Raw genomic sequence first — 21557 nt, 5'->3', positions numbered from 1 at the left:
TTAATTTGGGATAAAGCACATCCTTACGACGTTGAATATTCCCATTCAGGTACATGGAATGGCTGTCATTTTTTCAAATATTCTTTTATGTCATTCAATAAGATTTTATAGATTCCTCATATAGGAAAAGCAGATCATGAGAACTGAAAAAGTATCATGGTTTGAGGTTATTATTGCAAAGGTTTTAAGTCCTATACAATCCCGTAGGTTTTGAAGGCATCATTGTATTCCAGCACTGTACAATAATTAATGTTTACTATTGTTTAAAATGAATGAGGAAGTTTTTCCATTGAGTCTCACTGAGTTGGTAGATATAGATAACTAGAAGGGGGAAGAGGAGCAGAAAATGAGGTTATGGCTTGAAAAATTATCGAGAGCAAGGCCATGGTAATTGACCTGCCCTGTCGCCTCCTACTCCTGTGAATGAACTCAGACCAAAGCCTAAGAAATAGTCTGTAATGAAATTGATTGATTAGCCTGGGAAGGTATAGGTCTCTCAAAGTAGAGTGTTTGTGCTTACTCTGAGCTTAGAAATTATGCTAGTGCATTTGACAATTAGTAAGGAGCCTGAGAGATTTAATGATAAAATGAGGAAGACATATGATGCTTTTCTATATGGGGACAGGGGTATGGAGGTGTGGGGGGAAGTGCAATTAGAAACTCCAGGGAAAACAAAATATGTATAAGAAATCATCAATCAAATATGAAACAAACTAAAACATGGCGTGATTATAATTAATTGATGGAGACTAAACAAAGAAAATTTGGTGAACTTTGATGCTTGGAAATTTGATGCAATCAATTTTATTTTATTTTTTAAAATTTTTTTAACGTTTTATTTATTTTTGAGACAGGGAGAGACAGAGCATGAACAAGGGAGGGTCAGAGAGAGGGAGACACAGAATCTGAAACAGTCTCCAGGCTCTGAGCTGTCAGCACAGAGCCCGATGCGGGGCTCAAACCCATGGACCGCGAGATCATGACCGGAGCCGAAGTCAGCCGCTTAACCGACTGAGCCACCCAGGCACCCCAATGCAATCAATTTTCAAATGACATGTTTGGTGACATGAAATTTTATCATCTCCACTTTTCTGCATTTAAAAGAACAAAAAGGGAATCTCTTGACTTATACAACTGAAAGTCCAGAAGTAGTTGACGTCTCTCTATGTTGCTTCTGCTTTTGTCTGTGTTGCCTTCATTATAGGGCAGGTTTTTTCCATATGGTGAGAAAGATGATTATCAGCAGCTCGAGCCTTAGACGATTTTTGGAGTCCATCAGCTTTGACATACATTTTCCTTCTACCAATCTGCATATATTTAAAGAAAGACTGTCCCCAGAGATGGAGTGCTGTGATTGGCCAGGCCATTCTTGGCCTGGTCACATGTCCATCCCTGAGATGACTAGGAGCTAGTGGGAGCTAGATACATAGTGTTATTGGTTTCTATTAAGAAAGAGGAGCTCTGTTGTCTAAGAAGGACTCCTGAATATCCTGAGACTGTTTCTCTAAAACTGATGTAATCTGTTTTGTGATCTTGTACCCTACTGGAAACCAGAAGCGGGGCGGGGGCGGGGTTGGTATGCAGGGGACAACTTTAAACTTCTAAGAAATATCTTAGTTGTGGCTAGTTTAAAAGTTTCTTTTAGATTACTCAGTCTTTTTCTTTAAAAAAATTTTTTTTTACTTATTTTTGAGAGAAAGAGAGAGCATGCAGGCAAGCAGGGGAGGGGCAAAGAGAGGGAGATGGTGACTTCTGAAAGGGGGTCTCTGCTGACAGCAGACAGCATGATGCAGGCTCCAACTCACGAACAGTGAGATGGTGACTTGAGCCAAAGTCAGATGCTTAACTGATTCAGCCACCCAAGTGTCTGATAATTCAGTCTTTTTCAGATAAATACTAAATCTTTTAGATTTCCTCTGTCTCTCTAAAATGGCATTTTTTAATCTGTGGGGGATGGGGCAAATGTGATTTTATGGTGAGATAAATGGGAACTTTGGGATACATTTGGTATTCTTTGGATCTTTTGTGGTCTTTGCTGTGGATTGGTCCCCCTATAACCTTTTGGAGTGTTGCACAGGCACGCATTGCTGGAATTTAGGCTTCCAGACATCATTACCTTCAGGACCAGGAATGAAACACCATACACTTTGTCCTCTGCCCATACCTGTATAAGTAGTGTCTTCATTAAAGTCTTATCACTTAAGTCATCTGAGATGATCTTTTAAAGTTTGTTTATTTATTTTGGGGAGGGGAGGAAGGGCAGAGAGAGAGGGTGGGGGAGGAAGGGCAGAGAGAGAGGGAGAGGGAAAATCCCAAGCAAGCTCCACGCTGTCAGCACAGAATCTGATGGGGACTTGATCCCATGAACCATGAGATCATGACCTGAACTGAAATCAAGATTCAGACACTTAACTGACTGAGTCATTCAGGCGCCCCAATCTGGGGTTATTTTTTAAATGTTTGTTTGTTTAGTAATTTATTTTTGAGAGAGAGAGGGTGAGTGCATGTTTATGCCTGTGTGTGGATGTGTGCCAGTGCCAGGGAGGGACAGAGAAAGAGGAAGAGAGAATCCCAAGTAGGTTCCATCTTGTCAGCACAGAGCTCCATGTGGGGCTCAATGTTATGAACCACGAAATTATGACCTGAGCCAAAATCAAGAGTCGGTCACTGACTGAGCCATCCAGGTGCCCCTGGGGTGATTTTATTTCCTATGGGGATGGTGACTGATATAGAGTTGCTGACGGACTGAACTAAAAGTTACTGCGGTCACAACTTTAACAAAAGTTACTGAGGTCACTGTCATACCAATCACATATGTATATCTCTGTTATAGTATTCATAGCCATTAGTATTGGTCTCCACTGTCAGTTGTGAGGCTTTTAAGAGCAATAACTTTTTCAGCTTTATAATCCCAGTATTTAGCATACTGCATAATTAAGTACTACATAAAATGCCATAGACTTTAGAGAAATAGCCATAGACTTCAGAGAAAAGGATATTTATAATAGTCAGGTCAGGCTTTATGAGGAGGTTGGGACCTGAACTCTGAAGAATGGATAGATCTAGATTGAGTCAAGAAGAAGATATTTTCCAGCTGACAGAACAATGAACACAAATCCATGGAGGCTTAAACAATTATAGTATCTTCATGGATCAGTGAGGGAATTGGGCTGCTAAAAATAGAGAGATTTTGTTGGGAAATAAAGTTGAGGTCAAATTATAGACAGTCCTAAAATAGTGCAGACATTCCAATTAAAGCAGAGTAAAATTTAATCATTAATTTCTTTCAAATTAGGCAGGTACCATAATGACACAGATGTAAGAAAAGTCAGTATTGTTGTAGGATAGAATAGAAAGAATATAGGATAGATCAAAGGAACAGGTTGTCCCCAGTCTGTTACAGTAATCCAGATGTGAAATATTATAACCATTTTTGACCACTTCCCATTCTTTCATTTATTAATTAAGTATCTGTTCAGTGTCTATCTTTTGTCCGGCACTGGCTAGCTATTGGGCATACAATGGTGAGTAAAAAAAGGAATAAAATTAAAGCGTTATGTGACAAACGATAAAATAGGGAAAGTAAATTAAAATTTAAGATCCCGCTTAATAGGACTTTAGAAGTAGGTATACTTGAAGGAAACAGGATTGCACCAAAAACAGAATCAAAGATACGTGAACAATAAAACATGAATGGGTCAAATTAACATTAAATGATGCCTATAAGATCTACAAGAACAAAAAAGCCTATTTGTGTGTTTGTTTGCATTTGCCTAATATGGTTTGCACATACTTAGAAGGAAACCTACTAGCATTAGGATTATTGTCAAGAAAATAGAGCAGAGTTGTCAAATAACTACTCATATTTTTTTGACTTGGTAATTCAAGGAAGTGATGAAAGTACAAACCTAATGTGGCCAGGGGATCAAATGAGGAAACAAAGGAAAGGGGTTTGTTTTAATTGATATTAATATGTAAATTTAATATTAAAATGTAAATTTCATCATGCATATTTGAAAACCATCTTTTAAACTTGTTGGCTTTTTTCATTAATCTAATTGCCATTCATGTAAATAAATTTATGTTAGCAGATTCACATTGCTTCACTTCCTCTTCTATGAGTGTTTTCCCTGTAAAGATTGTTCTTAGGGGCGCCTGGGTGGCGCAGTCGGTTAAGCGTCCAACTTCAGCCAGGTCACGATCTTGCAGTCTGGGAGTTCGAGCCCCGCGTCAGGCTCTGGGCTGATGGCCTGGAGCCTGTTTCCAATTCTGTGTCTCCCTCTGTCTCTGCCCCTCCCCCGTTCATGCTCTGTCTCTCTCTGTCCCAAAAATAAATAAACGTTGAAAAAAAAATTTAAAAAAAAAAGATTGTTCTTAGAATGAGGTGGCATTTATTACTTTATAATTGTGTGTCAATTGAATTGGAATTATTCATTGTGACTGTCAAGGTGTTTGTGTGTGTTGGGGGTTGTGGGGCAGATAAGGTTGGGCCTGTTCTCATGAAGCCTACAGTATAAAGGATGAGATAGATATTTACACAATAATTGCACAAATAATATAGAATTATAACCATGTTAAAGACTATGAAGGATAAATACATGAACTCTGAGGGTTTATAAGGAACATTATTGAGGCTATGATACTTGAGTTGAGATTTGAAGGATTAAGAGTTTATTAAATGGAGGATAGAGCATTCCAGGCTGAGCAGCCAGCAAGTGCAATGTCTGGAAAGAAAAGTGTTAAGAACTGAAAGAAGGCCTGTAAGCCTGGTTTGCAGGGAAGAGAATAGGGGTGGTATAATATGAAGCAGAGATAAATAGGGACAAGACCATAAAGGATCTTATAAACCATGATAAAAATTTTGTCCTTAGAACAGTAGGTAGTCATTGCCATGGAAGTGTTTTAAGGGGTGTGTGTGTGTCTGTGTGTGTGTGTGTGTGAGAGAGAGAGAGAGAGAGAGAGAGAGACAGAGAGAGAGAGAGAGAGACCGACAGACACAGAGAAAGAGAGAGTAATATATTTGCATTTAAGAATCACTCCATCAAAGGATAGATGAAAAATGGGCTAGAGGGCCAGGGTAGATATGCAGCAAAACTAGTCCAGAAGCTATTATAATAATCCAGGTGAGAGATTGATGGTAACCTGGACTAAAATGGTGGCAATTGAGATGGAGAGAAATGTATGGATTCAAAAGATATTTAAGAGGTAAAATTGATAGGGCTTGTGATAGATTAGATATGGGGGATGATATGAGAGGAAGACTGTCAAGGATGATGCCTAGATTCATGGCATGTACAAATTGATGCTGGTCACATTTATGAAGAGATAATGAAAAAGGCCCAGCATTTGTGGAGGGAAAAACATGAGTTGTTTGGATTTATAATGTAGGCAATTAAGATACTTGCATCTGGAACTCAGAGGATAGGTATCACAGAAAGTTTCTGGTTTTTTTTTTTTTTTTTTTTTTACTTCCCAGAATTTAAATCCACTTTTGTTTGGAGAATTTTTACCTTCAGTCTGAGGGAAACAAGAGATGGAACATGTGGCCTAGGCTTCTCCAAATCAAATGTACCCACCCCAAATTTTGAATTGGGAGTTAAGTGACACAAAGAAGTGTGCCCTAGGAAGAATTCCCTCTGGCAGTGGTGGCAGTTGAAATAAGATCAAGTTTGTAGGGTAGTTGTGGTAGTAGAGGTAATAGAAACATCTTGTGCTGGTGGTAGTGGTGTGAACTGCTGTCCTTAGTGCTTGTTTGTGGTTGTGTTTTCTTTGCCTGCAGTTACATGGGATGGGTTTGGGCATTGATCCTTGCTAGGTTGCCTCTGAGTCTAAATCCCCTATTCTGGGGATTTTGTGATAGGCACTATAATTTGACCAAATTCTGTTTTTACTTAAATCAGCCAGGATCACCTTCAGTTGTTTGCCACTAAGGATGTGGATTGATACTAGAGGTCTGGGCTAGAGATATACATTTGTGATTCATCTCTATAGTGGTTGTGGTGGAAGCTGTGTACAGGGATGAATTACTAAAATATAGAGTACAGAATGAGCAGGACTAGGACTGAACCCAAGGAATTTATAACATTTAATTATTAAGTAGAAGAGGATGAGTCTGGAAGAAGAGATCAATTATTAGAAATAGTAGAAAAATCAGGTAAATACTATATCTTAGAAGCCAAGGTGTTGGAGTTCTTAAAAAAATAATCTCTACACTCAACATGGGGCTCAAATTTATGACTCCGAGATTAAGAGATGCATGCTGTACTGACTGAGCCAATGATGCACCCCAAGATGTTGAAGTTATTGATTTTCACTCTACATGTGAGGAAACTAATGTTGGGTTAGAAACCTGCCAGTAGTATGATTGAACCAGAAGTTGAGTCCATATCTGCCTGCCTACAAAAATCATTTATACAGGAGTGCTGATGTGTAGGGGGCACTTGTACCCCAATGTTTATAGCAGCACTTTCAACAATAGCCAAATTATGGAAAGAGCCTAAATGTCCATCAACTGATGAATAGATAAAGAAATTGTGATTTATATACACAATGGAATACTACTTGGCAATGAGAAAGAATGAAATATGGCCCTTTGTAGCAATGTGGATGGAACTGGAGAGTGTGATGCTAAGTGAAATAAGCCATACAGACAAAGACAGATACCATATGTTTTCACTCTTATGTGGATCATGAGAAACTTAACAGAAGACCATGGGGGAGGGGAAGGAAAAGAAAAGTTAGAGAGGGAGAGAGCCAAACCATAAGAGACTCTTAAAAACTGAGAATAAACTGAGGATTGATGGGGGGTAGGAGGGAAGGGAGGGTGGGTGATGGGCATTGAGGAGGGCACCTGTTGGGATGAGCACTGGGTGTTGTATGGAAACCAATTTGACAATAAATTTCATATTAAAAAATCATTTATAGAGTTGATTGGATATATATGAGGGATACATCAAAGACTGTGAATATAAGAGATGAAGGGAGTAATGAGTTGGTATAACATACCAACTTTCCATGTCTTGATTTTGGGGAGACTTACTGTGCTACTGAGACAGGGATATTAGAGGGAAAGGAAGAGATGACTCTGGATTTGGATCAGACTGAACCAAGACTGATGGAAAAGCATGTAAATATAAATATTTATATAACTCTCAGATAATAGGATAGGACTGGAAATATAGGTTTGGGAGTTTTAAGCATAGAAATGATAACTAAAGACATTAGCATGAATGATCCAAAGAAAAGAATATAGAGAAGGGTAGAGTTAAAGAAAAGGAGAGGTAGAGAACTATAAGAGAGTAGTGTCTGGAATTTGGGGTTGCAGAGAATTTTAATAGGACTAAATATAAAACAGAGTTCCAAAAATAGGTGGAGGGGAAAGACTGAGAAAAGACCATTAGATTTGGAATAAAAACATTTTATTGATTATCTGAGAAGCAGTTAAATGTGATGGGGATAGCTGTTGAGTTTAAAAACTCAATAGGGAAAGGAGTGGAAAGCAATAGTAAATAGGAGACATGCTTTCTATTGGATAGATTTAGCAGTAAAAGGAAGGAAAGGAATATAGTACAATTAGAATGGGGACCAAGTTTAAATACAGAATTTCCTCAGATTCTGATTTGCATGTTTGGAGCAAAGGGGAAGACACTAATAATAGGTGGGGAGAGATTTTTACAGGAGTACTTTCCCAGAAAATGATTTGTTAGGATAAATGTTTACCTGAGTCAACTGTCTGTAATTTTTCAAATGGTGTTCAGTATTTCATTGGGGGGATATAGAAGGAAGAATAAAATTTGTTATTTAAAAGTCTCCAGTAACTGGAACTTCTTCATCTTTATTGCTGTCCAGAAGGGATTTTTTGGAATGGGATCTGTGGTAGTGATTTTAGTAGAACTCAGTTGTATTTTCGTGAGAGTAATTAGGATATATATAGATGTGAATTTAAATGCAAATAAATTGATTTTCAGGTGTCAGTAAGGTGGTGTTTCTAGGTTTCCACAAATTTTCATAAGAAAATCTACTGTTAAGTTGAATTCAATCAACTTTTCTGACCTATCAAATTTTCTTGACCATCATAGCAAGCAAGACTAAATAACTGTAGCCTTCCTATTTATGCTCTTATGCCTTCCTAAAAAGGTAGCAAATAAATATATCATAAGCAAGTATAAGAATAAAGCTGCTTGGGGCGCCTGGGTGGCACAGTCGGTTAAGCGTCCGACTTCAGCCAGGTCATGATCTCGCGGTCTGGGAGTTCGAGCCCCGCATCAGGCTCTGGGCTGATGGCTCAGAGCCTGGAGCCTGTTTCCGATTCTGTGTCTCCCTCTCTCTCTGCCCCTCCCCCGTTCATGCTCTGTCTCTCTCTGTCCCAAAAATAAATAAACGTTGAAAAAAAAAAGAATAAAGCTGCTAAATCTCTTACATCATCAGACTTACATTAGTTTTGATGGGTTACTATCATTAATACTAATGAGTAACATTACATCACAGTATAATAAAATCAGTTATGCGCATATAATCTGAGGCACTTAAGCGAAAAAAAGCTCTGAAAATTTCTCTTTCATTTTAATAATCTGTGAATTTAGGCTTTGGTAAATTGAGACAATTATTTAGAACATTGGGTATTAAAAATATCTTTACCAGAAATATACCAATAATTAAAGCAGTTTGGGGGCTTATTCGCTTAAATTAGTTTTACTCCACTCTCTTTTTCACTTTGGATATGCTGACAAAGTCTAAGAGCATAAATTACCTAAACACAGCATTTGGACAAAAAACGTTAATGTTCATTTTATTTGAAACTAAACAAATGAGTCATTCAAAATGTTTGTTGAATGAAAATGCATTCGAACTCTTATACTTGCTTTTAAAGAAGTTTTGAAAACGCTGAATGCAAAAATATATTTTGATGATTGATTCTAGCGGTTTTTACTTTCACGTTACGATAATATCGATGTTCCTGCTGTTCTGCAAAATACTTTTTTAAACTGCTAGGTTACAAGGGGAATGAATAGTCTTCCTGACGTGTTCCCTGTTGTTTCAGGGCTTCTCTTGTAACTCCAGCACCACTCCTGGGGGTTTAGGGTGTTGGGTTCTCTCCTCGCCCCAGGGGAAGGGGTGATGGCCGCAGCACTGGTCTCGCGGGGAGTTTAATCTCGCTCTTCAGCGCGATCTGCGGCTCCCGTTCTCGGCTTCGCGGGGTCTCGCGGGGCTGGGTGGGGCCGAGGCGGGACTGCCGTCGGCTTTTCAGTGTCCGGGTACGCGTCGAGTACCCCGGGCTCCGGACCCAGAATAAAGTGTGGGACCCGGAGAAGGAAGGGCGTGGATGTTCGGGTCCCGGAGGGAAACTTGAGGTGGGCGGGAAAGGGAACTGTCTGTATGTGGCGGTTATTCCCTGGGCGAGCGGCTCTGAGGGATTTGGGGGGCGGGCGGGCCCTGTCCCCAGAGTTCGACCAGAGGTCGCGTGGGGGTTTGATGGCGCGTGGGTTGGGGGGTTGGGGGTGGCCCCGGGTGAGGGGAGGCTCGATGGCTGTAAGGGTGTTGGTCCCGAGCCAACCTCCCGCTTCAAAACGCGCGGGAAGAGTGGCTCCTTGAATCTGCGAGTTAGGAGTGAAGCGACGCCCCGCCTCAGGCGTATTTTGTAATGCGAATTGGCAGTCTTGTGAAAACCTCCGCTTTTTGGAGTCCTGGTGGTAAATTCCTAAGGGTAAAATTGCACTCTTCCTGGGTTTTACCTTGCTGTTGGTAAAGGACTTTGTTTAGGACTCTTGCTACGCGTAGTAGTACACACGCCAAGAAAGGACATATTCAGATACTAGTTATTTTCAAAGGCGTGTCGTTTTGGGAAGTCTTGGTGTCTGTGGACTCCAGAAGATTCAATGACTTATTGCAATACCACATATAAACAATTATTAAGGCTCTCTCCGCCCCCCAGGTATTTCAGTCGTGCAGCGACATTCAGCAAGTATTAAGTGCCCAGTACTGGACTGAAGGTGTTCCTCCCCTTCCCAGTGCTTGCCCCCCACCCCATATTTTTCTGTAATAATGTCTGATTAGAAAGTTTGCTACCGAATGAATATATGCTGTTTTGCATATGGCTTCAGAAATTTCTTCTTATAAATATTTTTGTGTTTTTTAGTGTAGCATCCAAGATGGATGACAGCCTATTTGTCAGTTTGGACAGGCTTTTGCTAGAATTTGGTAGGTATAAAATGAAAATAAAGAAATGGGTAACTATTTGTATTATTATTTAACATTTAACAACGAAGTGAAGTCACAAAATTATTTATTTTAGTTTTCCAGTATGAGCAAGATATAAGTACTAAAGAAGATATGATTCAACGGATTAACAGTAAGTCATTTGGCATGATAAAGGTATTTAGTTTTTAAATTTTTTATGGCATATAAGATAATAATGCAGTTGCCAACTTACAGTTGGCATTATAACTTTTGTGCCAGTTCTATCTAGTGACTAATGCTATTTGCCTGAACTACAGATTCTCAATAATAAATTTCTGTATTCAGCATTTAATTATTCTGTGTTGAAGAATTTTGCTTTAAGCAGAAATAACCCCTTTGGCCCAGGTCATGATCTTGCACTTCATGAGTGTGAGCCCTGCTTGGGCCTCTGTGCTGACAGCTCAGAGCCTGGAGAATTCTGTGTCTCCCTCTCTCTCTGTCCCTCCCCCACTCAACACTCTTTCTCTCTCAAAAATAAAAATTAAGAAATAACCCCTTAATTCAGTGCAGTTAAAAATATGTTTTTTTTCTCAGACAACACCAGTTACTTCAAACATTTTATTGAAAAATTTTTGGTTTTATTTTTAAATTTATGTTCTTTTTTGTAGTTTCAAGTTTGTATTTATTTTTAATCTATTTTATTTGAGAGAGAGAGTGTGAGTGCAAGTGGGGAAGAGCAGCAGAGGGAGACAGAGAATTTTAAGCATGGGGAGCCTGATGCCAGGCTTCCTCCCCACCTTGGGCTCATGAGCTGAGCAGAAGTCCAGAGTTGGACGCATAACCTACTGAGCCACTCAGGTACCCCTCAGGTTTTTATTTAAATTCCAGTTAGTTAACATACAGTGTAGTATTAGTTTTAGGTGTAGGATTTAGTGGTTCATCACTTAGATACAACACCCAGTGCTCATCACAAGTGCAGTCCTTAATACCCATCACTCATTTAACCCATCCCCCTGCCTCCTCCCCTCCAGCCACCCTCAGTTTATTCTCTATAGTTAAGAATCCGTCTTACGGTTTTTCCCCCCACTCTATTTTCCCTGTGTTCGTTTTGTGTCCTAAATTCCACATATGAGTGAAATCCCATGGTATTTGTCTTTCTCTGACTCACTTATTTTGTTCAGCATAATACTGTCTGGCTCCATCCATGTCATTGCAAATGGCAAGATTTCATTCTTTTTTGTGGCTGAATATTCCGTTATATATATATGCCACATATTCTTTATCCATTCATCAGTTGTTGGACATTTGGGGTCTTTCCAGAATTTGACTATTGTTGATAGTGCTACTATAAACATCGATGTGCATGAGCCCCTTTGAATCAATATTTTTGAATCCTTTGGGTAAATACCTATGCAATTGCTGGATTGTAGGGTAGTTCCATTTTTAACTTTTTGAGGAACCTCCATACTGTTTTCCAGAGTGGCTGTACCAGTTTGCATTCCCACCAACAGTGCAGAAGGGTTCCCCTTTTTCCACCTCTTTGCCAACATCTGTTGTTTCCTGTGTTGTTAATTTCAGCCATTCTGACAGGTGTGAGGTGATAGCTCATTGTAGTTTTGATTTGTATTTCCCTGATGATGAGTGATGTTGAGCATCTTTTCATGTGTCTATTAGCCATCTGTATGTCTTCTTTGGAAAAATGTCTCTTCATGTCTTCTGTCCATTTTTTAACTGGATTATTTGTTTTTTGGGTATTGAGTGTTCTAAGTTCTTTACATATTTTGGATCCTTTGAGTGAATTTTTTTTTTAATTTTTTTTTCAACGTTTATTTATTTTTGGGACAGAGAGAGACAGAGCATGAATGGGGGAGGGGCAGAGAGAGAGGGAGACACAGAATCGGAAACAGGCTCCAGGCTCTGAGCCATCAGCCCAGAGCCTGACAAGGGGCTCAAACCCACGGACCGTGAGATCGTGACCTGGCTGAAGTCGGACGCTTAACCGACTGTGCCACCCAGGCGCCCCAAGAGTGAATTTTTAAAAATCTTTTTAGACATGACCAGAAGTCAGGGGTCAGGATTGATGCATGCCACATTTTCAGGAATAATTCTGAAAAATGATATTATGAGTGAAATGGCAAAGCAAATTACATACATACAGTATTTTAAGATCCAACATAAAAGCTATTATAAAATAGAACCATTAATTTCTTGATTTCTAAAAAGGTAGAATTTGGTTACCTTTTTGTGACAAAAAAGAATACGGAGTATGAGTGCTAATAATTTATTTTAATGTTTAAGAAATTCTATTTTTATCTTGTATTTTTTCACTAGTAGCAAAGAAGTGAGTTGAAGGTGTATTTAATAATTAATTGACACGGAATCAGTGAAGGGAAATTTAACATTTGTCCAAACCGAAACAAGTTAGTATCACATATGACTAAATGTTTACATGAACGCATACAATCATAAGACGCCACTGATTCTAGATATCACTTGATCTAGCCTTCTTATGTTAAAGATGAGGAACAGGGTCTTTTTTTTTTTTAAGTTTTAATTTAAATTCCAGTTAGTTAACATACAGTGTCATATTAGTTTCAAGTGTACTTCTCTTCAGTCCAAACACAGATCCTTTGCTTCTGGATCTATGAGCAAGCCTGGTTCTGGTTCTGTGCTTTTTAGTATAGGGCCCTTCCCATCTCAAACCTCTCTTCTCCATTCTCTAACTCCTCTCCTTTTAGCTAAGTTGCCATACCCCTTTTTCCTCTGTGTTTGTTAATTTTGAATTTATGACTTCTACCTTAAGAAAATAAACATTTCTCCTTTTCAGAATGCTTTGAAGATATTAAAGAAAACAAGGCAGCTATTTGTAAGATACATGAAACTATAAATACGACAGATGAGGAAATTGGTCATTACTGTAAACATAGTGAGGAGATCAAAGACAACTGTAGTAAGTGAGTATTTGAAAGAAATGAACTTTCAGTAATTGTCACTGGATTCTTTATTTAAGGTTTCTGTTATTTATAATTTATAGTTTTTATACTTGGAGACACTGTTGCTTTAAAGTAGTATTTTGTATTAGCAAAATAATGAATCAGGTCTTAAATTGCTTTACTACATGCTTCTGTAAAAAGGGCTCATAGGAGGATCAAAAGAAAAATAGAAGCACTGTAAGATCTAATTCAGATCCAAATAGTTTGCAGAATTTTGAATAATATAGGCTCACTATATAAAATTCCTATTGGATAAAGTTGAAACAATTTCCGTATTTGAATTTTTAAGATTTATTTTTATGTAGGAGAATCTAGCCTAAAATAAGTTGATTTTCAAAGTGAAAGTACTTACTATGTTAAGAATTCTTTCAACATGGCTTCAGGTTCTGGATCCTAATGGTTAAATTTACTATAAGACATAAACATTTTGAAGCAAAGGCTTACTGATAGAACTTTATTATATATTACAAAAATAAAATGTGTCAGGGTGTCTGGGTGGCTCAGTCGGTTAAGCATCCGACTTCAGCTCAAGTTATGATCTCGCAGTTCATGAATTCAGGCCCCGTGTTGGGCTCTCTGCTGACGGCTCAGAGCCTGGAGCCTGCTTCAGATTCAGTGTTTCCTCCTCTCTCTGTCCCTCCCATGCTTATGCTGTGTCTCTCTCGGTCTCTCAATAATAAATAAACGTTAACAAATTTTTTATAAATAAATAAAATGTCAATTTTCTGTACTTAATACAGACCATTGTCTTTGTATTAACTACTATATTTCAGAATCCTATTTGTTTAAAAATACATTGTTATTCAAAAAATTTTTAAATATTTTATTTTATTATTTCTTTTGAGGGCAGGGGAGGGGCAGAGGGAGAAGGACAGAGAGAATTGTAAGCAGGCTCCACACCCAATGCAGAGCCCAATGTGGGGCTTGATTCCATGATCATGAGATCATGACCTAGCTGAAATAAGGAGTCAGGTGCTTAATCAACTGAGCCACCCGTTATTCAGAATTTTAATAAATCTTTTTTATTTTTCCCCTTTATAAAAGTAGCACATACCTAGTATAGAAATTCAAAAAGTATACAAATGTGTGGAATAAAAAGTTACTCTGTCTGCAGTTCCCACCTCAACCCTGTCCTCTTCCTTAAAGGAAATCATTTTTAATCATTCTGAGAATCTTTTCAGGCATTTTTCAATAAAAATTCAGTATCATTATTACATATATATATATGTATGTCTACTTTTTCTTTTTATAATATGGGATCATACTGTACTTATAGTTTTTAAATTTAACAGTATGTTATGTAAATTGTGCTATACATATAATGATTATGTATAGATTTAATTCTTTAACAGCTCCATAGGATTTTATAGTATTGATGTATCTTATATCATTTAACCATTCCCCTATTAATAGACATTTAGGTTTCCAGTTTTTCCCTAATATGAGCAACATGTACTGGTATCCTTCCATATTAATGGACCTGTTGCTATAGAATGAGCTTCTAGACATGCAGTTGTTAGATCAAAGAGTATGCACATTTAACTGTTTGATAGATAATGCTGAACTGCTCTCCAAAAAGATTATATGAATTCATACTTCCACCAACAGTGTATGAGAGTTCTTGCTTCCTCATACCCTTGCCAACACCGAAATTATGCTTAAATTTTTGTTTAAATTTTTTGGCAATCTGATCAACAACAAAAAACCATATATTATTGAACTTTTTCTTTTATTTTGATTTAAGTTTTATTGTAGGAAGTTTTACCAGTGGTTTCCTTCAACTAGATGCAGTGGGTGCTGGAAAAGTAGTTTCCCGTTAGAATCTGCTGTTCTAAGAACCAGTTATAGAACCAGTACAAGATGTACTGTACTTCAGACAAGCTTAATGTCTCGCTGGGTTCCAAGGACAGTTAGTAGAGATCTTAATATCATGATATACCTCTAATTCATGATTTCACCATACTGGTTAAGAGATTAAAATGTGGAATATGAATTCATGAAAGTACTAGAAGAAATGTAAGTGACTGTATAATCTTTGAGAGTAGAAGACCTTTCTAAGTGTGTCACCAAAAGTAGAAACTACAGAGGAGACAATGGATAAATGTGACTACACACAAATTAAAATGAAAAATGCCCCCAAATGGTATAAAAGGCAAAAGAATAAGTTTGGAAAAGTGTCAAGTAATGGTTATTTTTAAAAATGTAAAGTACTTGTGGAAACTAATAAGCAAAAGCCCTGTTAGAAAAATGGGCAAAGAAAATAAATAGGAATAGGTAAATACCAAAATGAAGAAATGTATGTTTAAGAAAAATGTGAATAAATGCCCAATCTTACTAGTAATCTAAGACATCCAAATTCAAGCAATAATAAAATGCTACTTTTTGCCTTTAAGTTTTACAGAAATTTAAAGAAAGATAATATCTTGTGTTGGCCAGGGAATAAGAAAATCACTTACCTTGTACACTATAGTAATGTATGCTGGTATAAACCTTTTGGATGATATGTCAGTATTTTTTTAAAAAGCTTTAAAAATAAACATGACTTTTGTTGTACCTGGGTGGCTCAGTGGGTTAAGTGTCCAACTTCGGCTCAGGTCATGTTCTCTTGATTTGTGAGTTTAAGCCCTGCATCAGGCTCTGCATTGACCGTGAAGAGCCTGATTGGGATTCAGTCTCACCCCCTCTGTCTGTGTCCCTCCTCAACTCTCTCAAAATAAATAAATAAGCTTAAAAAATAAATAAACACGACTTTTGATTAAAAGTGTCCATTTCTGAGAATTTTTCGTAAGGAAATAATTAGGCATTCTCTCAAAGATGTAATGTATAACAAGGTGTTTTGTTTCAACCTTTTTTAATGATAGGAAAACATTGGAAGCAACTCTAGCGTACAACATTAGGTGATGGGTTAAATGGATTTTGGTATGTGCATATGAACAGTAGGCAGCCAATAAAATTATGAATGTATATTTATTGACATGGAAAGAGGTTAACTTTCTATTGACACGAAAAGATGTATATTGCAAACTGAATGAAGCAATAAAACAACATTCATAGTATGAACCCAGCTTAGTAATTGTATATATATATATATATAATTAGAAATAAACTGGGAATATGTACATCAATATGTACATGCTTACAGAGAATATCTTCTCAGTGAACATGTATTTCTTACAGAATTTTTAAAACACTCAGAATATGTGTATGTATAACCTTTGACCTTATAATTCCATTTTTGGGAATGTTTTCTAAGGAAATTGTTAGAAATTCAGACAAATATTTAAGTAAAAATTCTATTTACAATGGAAAAACTTAGATTAAGCAAAAATGGCCAACAATATGGGAATTGTTAGATAAAGTTATGGAATATGATGTATTTATTAAAACCTTTACAATGAATTCTAAGTGACAAGGAAAATGTGTATAATTTAAAAGGTGATAAAGGAGGATACACATATATATGAATATAATCTCAAAGATGTTAAATTATGTACTTAAAAAATCTGGAAATAGTTTATTAAAACAGTAGTAGTAGATATTATTCTGTATTTGAGAATATGGATGATAGCTATTTCCTTATATACTTCTCTGTGCTTCCAGTGTGAACTTTTTGACTCTGAAAAAATATTAAAAGATTAGAAAAAAGAGCTGGAGGAAATAGTTGAACAACACTTAGAATGGAAGCTGTCATGGTATATGCAAATTTTAGATTTGTCACATTGATAACATTTTTCAAGTCTTAAAACAAAAAATGTGTAAGATAGCTATTCATTTTATTCTTACTATCTGATTTTATAATTCATTTTGGCCTAGTTTCTTTCTTTCTAGTTCAGGAGGGTATAACAATCTGAGTTTCTAAGTTTCAAGGGAGAAAAAGCCTCTCTTTAGGCCTTATAATTCTTTGAATCCTTATTCCCAAAGAATTTCTTAGCCAAGATATGAGAAATAGAAGGAAAGCCTGATGTTGGAGTGTTGCAGAGTATATTCTAGAAATGCCATAGCAATACACAGTCCAACCATGTAACATTTGCTTCTGCCTTAGTCATGGTTCCACAATGGGTTTTACATAAAAATTGATCAATGTTGATATTTGAGTGTATGTATGATTGTCTGAGTGGTGGTAGTGTGGTGATGAGAGGTGGGAATATTTTCTTGTTATAAACTTGTTTTCTCCAGGAAGATATTCATTATCTTTAAATGGTTAAATTCATTTTTATTATCTCTTACAATTTGTCATTCTGAGATGCTAATTACAATTTTTTTTTTCTATAGCTGGAAGCCAACATGTGATGTTTTTCATAAACATGAAGACTATATGCAGGACCAATTTACCGTTTATCAAGAAACTAGTGAAAAAGACAAGTACATATATTAATTTAAGCTTATCAATTCTATAATTTATTAATAGGATATGTGTAGCAAAGACGTTACTTGAAAAATGCAGAAACTTGTACGTTGAGAGGTTTTTTGTTTTTTTTTTTAAAGTAAATCCAGTGCTTTGTACTCTTTCGGTACCATTGGAGGTCTACCTATTCGTTATAAAGCTCTACTGAATCCTTAGGTAGAAACAATTTGTCAGTGGCAATTGTTATAGCAGAGTGCTTCAATTAATGGTCTTTATAACAATTGTTACAGGTAAACATCTGGGGGAATAGTTAGTTAGAGAATTAGCTTATGAAAAATTTGGAGTATTGACTTTTGAAGGGGATTTTATTTATTTTTATTTTTTAGAAACTGTTTTCCATCAACCTTATTTCCATTTTGTTTGCCTCTGTAAAAGAGCAGCTTAAGACCACTCAGTGGTTGTCCCTGTCCATTCAGTGGCCTGAGCAGTGGGAGCTGCAGATCAGTCTTCAGTGGCAGGCTAAGCACTCCAGTCTTCAGTAGGGAACTGCTGAATAGGCACAGAGGGCACCTGCATACCTTGAAGGGGATTTGATATGAGACTTCTCTTTTTCAGAAAGCTAATGTAGTGGGGTATTATATTCTGATGGAGAAACCCCAATATTTGTATGGGTTTATTTTATTATGTATAAAATAACCTGGTCTTGAGTACTAAATGTAATTAGTGAATATAATAAAACAAGTTGAAAGACTTTGAATATATTATATAGCATTATAATTTCACTTAATTTTTTTTCAAAGGTCAATTTTTTTTAAATACAATTTTTTGTCAAGTTAGCTAACATACATAATATACAGATTGCTCTTGGCTTTGGGAGTAGATTCCCATGATTCATCATTTATATACAACACCCAGTACTCATCCCAAGTGCCTTCCTCAATCCCGGTCACCTATTTTCCCCTCCCCCCTGCCCTCCATCAATCTAATTCTTCATCAAAAACCAAGTTTAAAATATTCAAATTGATGGAATATTTTGGCCTTCACAATTCCACTTCTTCATGTAACCTTCCTTGATTTTTAATCCAGTGCTAGCTATTTATTTATTTATTTATTTATTTATTTATTTATTTATTTATATTTTTTAAATATAATTTATTGTCAAATTGGCTAACCTACAGTGTGTCACTTAATTTTTATAAAATATTTATTTTTGAGACAGAGCATGAGTGGGGGAGGGGCAAAGAGAGGGAACAGAGTATCCAAAGCAGGCTCTGCCCTGACAGCAGTGACCCTGATGCAGGGCTTGAATTCAGGAATCATGAGATCATGACCTAAGCTGAAGTCAGATACTCTGAGCCATCCAGGCACCCTAATTTCACTTAATTAAAAAAATTGAAATATTTTCATAAATTTTTTTTCAAAAATATTGAAATATTTCATAAATATTTTCATCATTTTTTATATTTTATGTCCTCTTTTATACTTTATTTTGTTGTTTTTTTTACTTTTCTTCTGGATTTATTGATATATAATTGACATATAACATTGTTTAAGTTTGAGGTGTACAAACATGATGGCTTGATGCATGTATGTATTTTAAAGTGTCTGCCACAGTAAGGCTAGGTAGGTAGCACATCTATCACCTCATATAACTACTGGGGTTTTTTGTAGTAAGAACATTTAAGATTTACTCTCTTAGCAATTTTTAAGGATATAATACAGTATTCTTATATTTACCATGCTGTGTGTTAAATCCCCAGAACTTATTTACCTTACAACTGGAAGTTTGTATCCTTTGGGCAACATCTCCTGGCCGCTGGCAGCCATCATTCTATTCTGTTTTGATGATCTGGCTTTTTTTAGATTTTTCATATAATTAAGATCATATCATATTTGTTTTTCTCTTAATCACTCGGCATAATACTCTCAAGGTCCTTCCACGGTGTCATAAATGGCAGCAGTTATTTATTATGACTGAATAAAAAATTCCATTGCATATATATACCACATTTAAACAATTTTTTTAAAGGGTTGGGATTTTTAATTTTTATTTTTAAACTCTCTGCTCAACATGGGGCTCCAGGGCTGAATTTTTTCCATTGAATGTGAATATATATATATATATATATATATATACACACACACGTGCGCACACACACACGCGCACACACACACACATACATACATACGTATATATTCTTTATCCATTCATCTGTAGGTGGACACTTGGGTTGCTTACATATTTGGTTATTGTAAATAATTCAGCTATAAACATAGGGGTTCATATATAATTTTGAATTAGTATTTTTGTTTTTGGGGGCTAAATACCCAGTAGTGGAATTACTGGATCATATGGTATTTCTGTTTTCTATTACCAAGTGTGTGGACTGGTATGACTCCCAATAGGTCCCTGGGAGGCCTCCTGGCTAGTCACTGGATAGATCTGTGGGTAGTCATGACTGGCCCTAAACTTTAGTAGCCAGAAGGGACTGGAACTGAGCCTTAGTGAGGTTTCAGTTTCCACAATCAAGATTGAGGTCTGTAGTCCTGGCTATGAAGGGACAGAAGGGCTTGTCTTCCACCAGGTCCCTGGGTGAGCTGGACCACTCCCTGACTGTAGCAGGAGGGGCTGGAGCCAAGTATAGGGCCCTTTTAGAATTTCTAGGGATACATATAGGAGTACCTATTTGGGGGGCTCCAGGGCTAGCAGGTCTGCTGGTGGCCTTTGGCTGTGAGAGACCTAGAACTAAGTATATGGCTCTTGAGGATCTTCTTGGGTGCAGACAGGAGTGTCTCCCACTGGGAACTAGACCCTTAGTACTGCTGATAAACTGTAGCTGCGTGGGGGTTGGAACCAAGCATAAGGCCCATCAAGTATCAGGATCTTTAGGGGCACAGACAGGAGTGTCTCCTGCTGGATCCCTGTGCCAGCAGGACTCTTTGAGACTGTGGCTGGGATGGGCTCGAGCCCAGTTAATGGGGCCCTTCCAGAATCTATAGTCTGAATGAGTGTGGCAAGCTTGCCTCCAGGGGCTCCCAGACTGCGACCATAGGGACTAGAGCTGGTTCACGGGCCACTGCAGGGTCCACAGCTGGGACCAGGGGATGTATGCTTATTTCCTGACACAGGGGTGGGCATGACTCCTGAGTCCTTTGGTGTATAGTGCTGGTAACAGACCCAAGGCCAAATGGGCTGTAGCTGAGGTCTCAGGAGTACAGAACTATTTCTGGGTCTGTAGTCAGGACCAGAGTGAGTTAACCACCAGAATGTGAGCCTGCCTTCTCAAAATAGCTCTTCTTAGTCTTGGACTACACCAGGGTTTCACAGTCTCCTACCTGGATCACAAAGCTCTCACAAATGCACTTTTGCCCATGGATATATGGTAATTATTATTTTTGAGGGGGCAATACACATGAGGGATGTTTTATTCTGTCCTCTTGCTGACATCACTCCAATTTTTATATTTTAATTAAAAACATACTAAATATAGACTGCAATACCCTTTATATTCAAAGATAGGTCTTAAGATAACAACTAAAGTAATAGATTTGGACTTTGTTGGCATTTGAAATCATGGAAATAGGTAAGATTGTCCATGGAAATGAATAGAGCAAAAAGGAAAGAAAGCTAGAGTATACAGTCATCCAAGGAATAGGTAAAGGGTGAAATTAGTGAAAGAGACTGTTACTTTTTAATTTTTAGACCCTGCTTCAATCTAAAAAGGATTTGAGATAATTTGTATAATGCCATAGTGTTAAAAGAAAACTAAATATAAAAATTAAGGCTATAGGAATATAAGGATAATGTAAGAAGATGAAGCATTTGATTAGAATAGAAATTCATATTACATGGCCTTGTACATTTGTTAAATATAGATACAGATTAGGTTCTGGAATTCCTAGTAGTCAGGCATTATGGAAATGTGATCATTTTGGGATTCAGAGTATTCATTTATTTTTTTTTTTAATTTTTTTTCAACGTTTATTTATTTTTGGGACAGAGAGAGACAGAGCATGAACGGGCGAGGGGCAGAGAGAGAGGG

At 37.1% G+C, this 21557-nt stretch overlaps 1 protein-coding gene across 10 annotated transcripts in view; it reads left to right on the top strand.

Annotated features, from left to right (window-relative positions):
• Nucleotides 1-9191: 9191 nt before the first annotated feature.
• Nucleotides 9192-21557, top strand: part of CB3H14orf39 (chromosome B3 C14orf39 homolog) — a 52987-nt gene continuing 40621 nt past the window's right edge. For 4 of the 10 annotated variants that reach the window (XM_045059999.1, XM_045059998.1, XM_045060002.1 and 1 more), the window contains exons 1-5: nt 9192-9350; nt 10136-10197; nt 10271-10348; nt 13004-13130; nt 17442-17531. In XM_045059999.1, coding sequence (XP_044915934.1) covers nt 10149-10197; nt 10271-10348; nt 13004-13130; nt 17442-17531 — 344 coding nt within the window. In that variant the 5' untranslated portion in view covers nt 9192-9350; nt 10136-10148. The remainder of the gene's footprint in view (nt 9351-10135; nt 10198-10270; nt 10349-13003; nt 13131-17441; nt 17532-21557) is intronic. The other 6 variants (XM_023255743.2, XM_019833084.3, XM_019833085.3 and 3 more) reach the window with 5 other exon arrangements.

This window comes from Felis catus, chromosome B3 (genome assembly GCF_018350175.1).
Source record: "Felis catus isolate Fca126 chromosome B3, F.catus_Fca126_mat1.0, whole genome shotgun sequence".
Lineage (NCBI taxonomy): Eukaryota > Metazoa > Chordata > Mammalia > Carnivora > Felidae > Felis > Felis catus.
The sequence above is the reverse complement of the archived record's forward strand: the minus strand, read 5'-3'. Positions and strand labels throughout refer to the sequence as shown.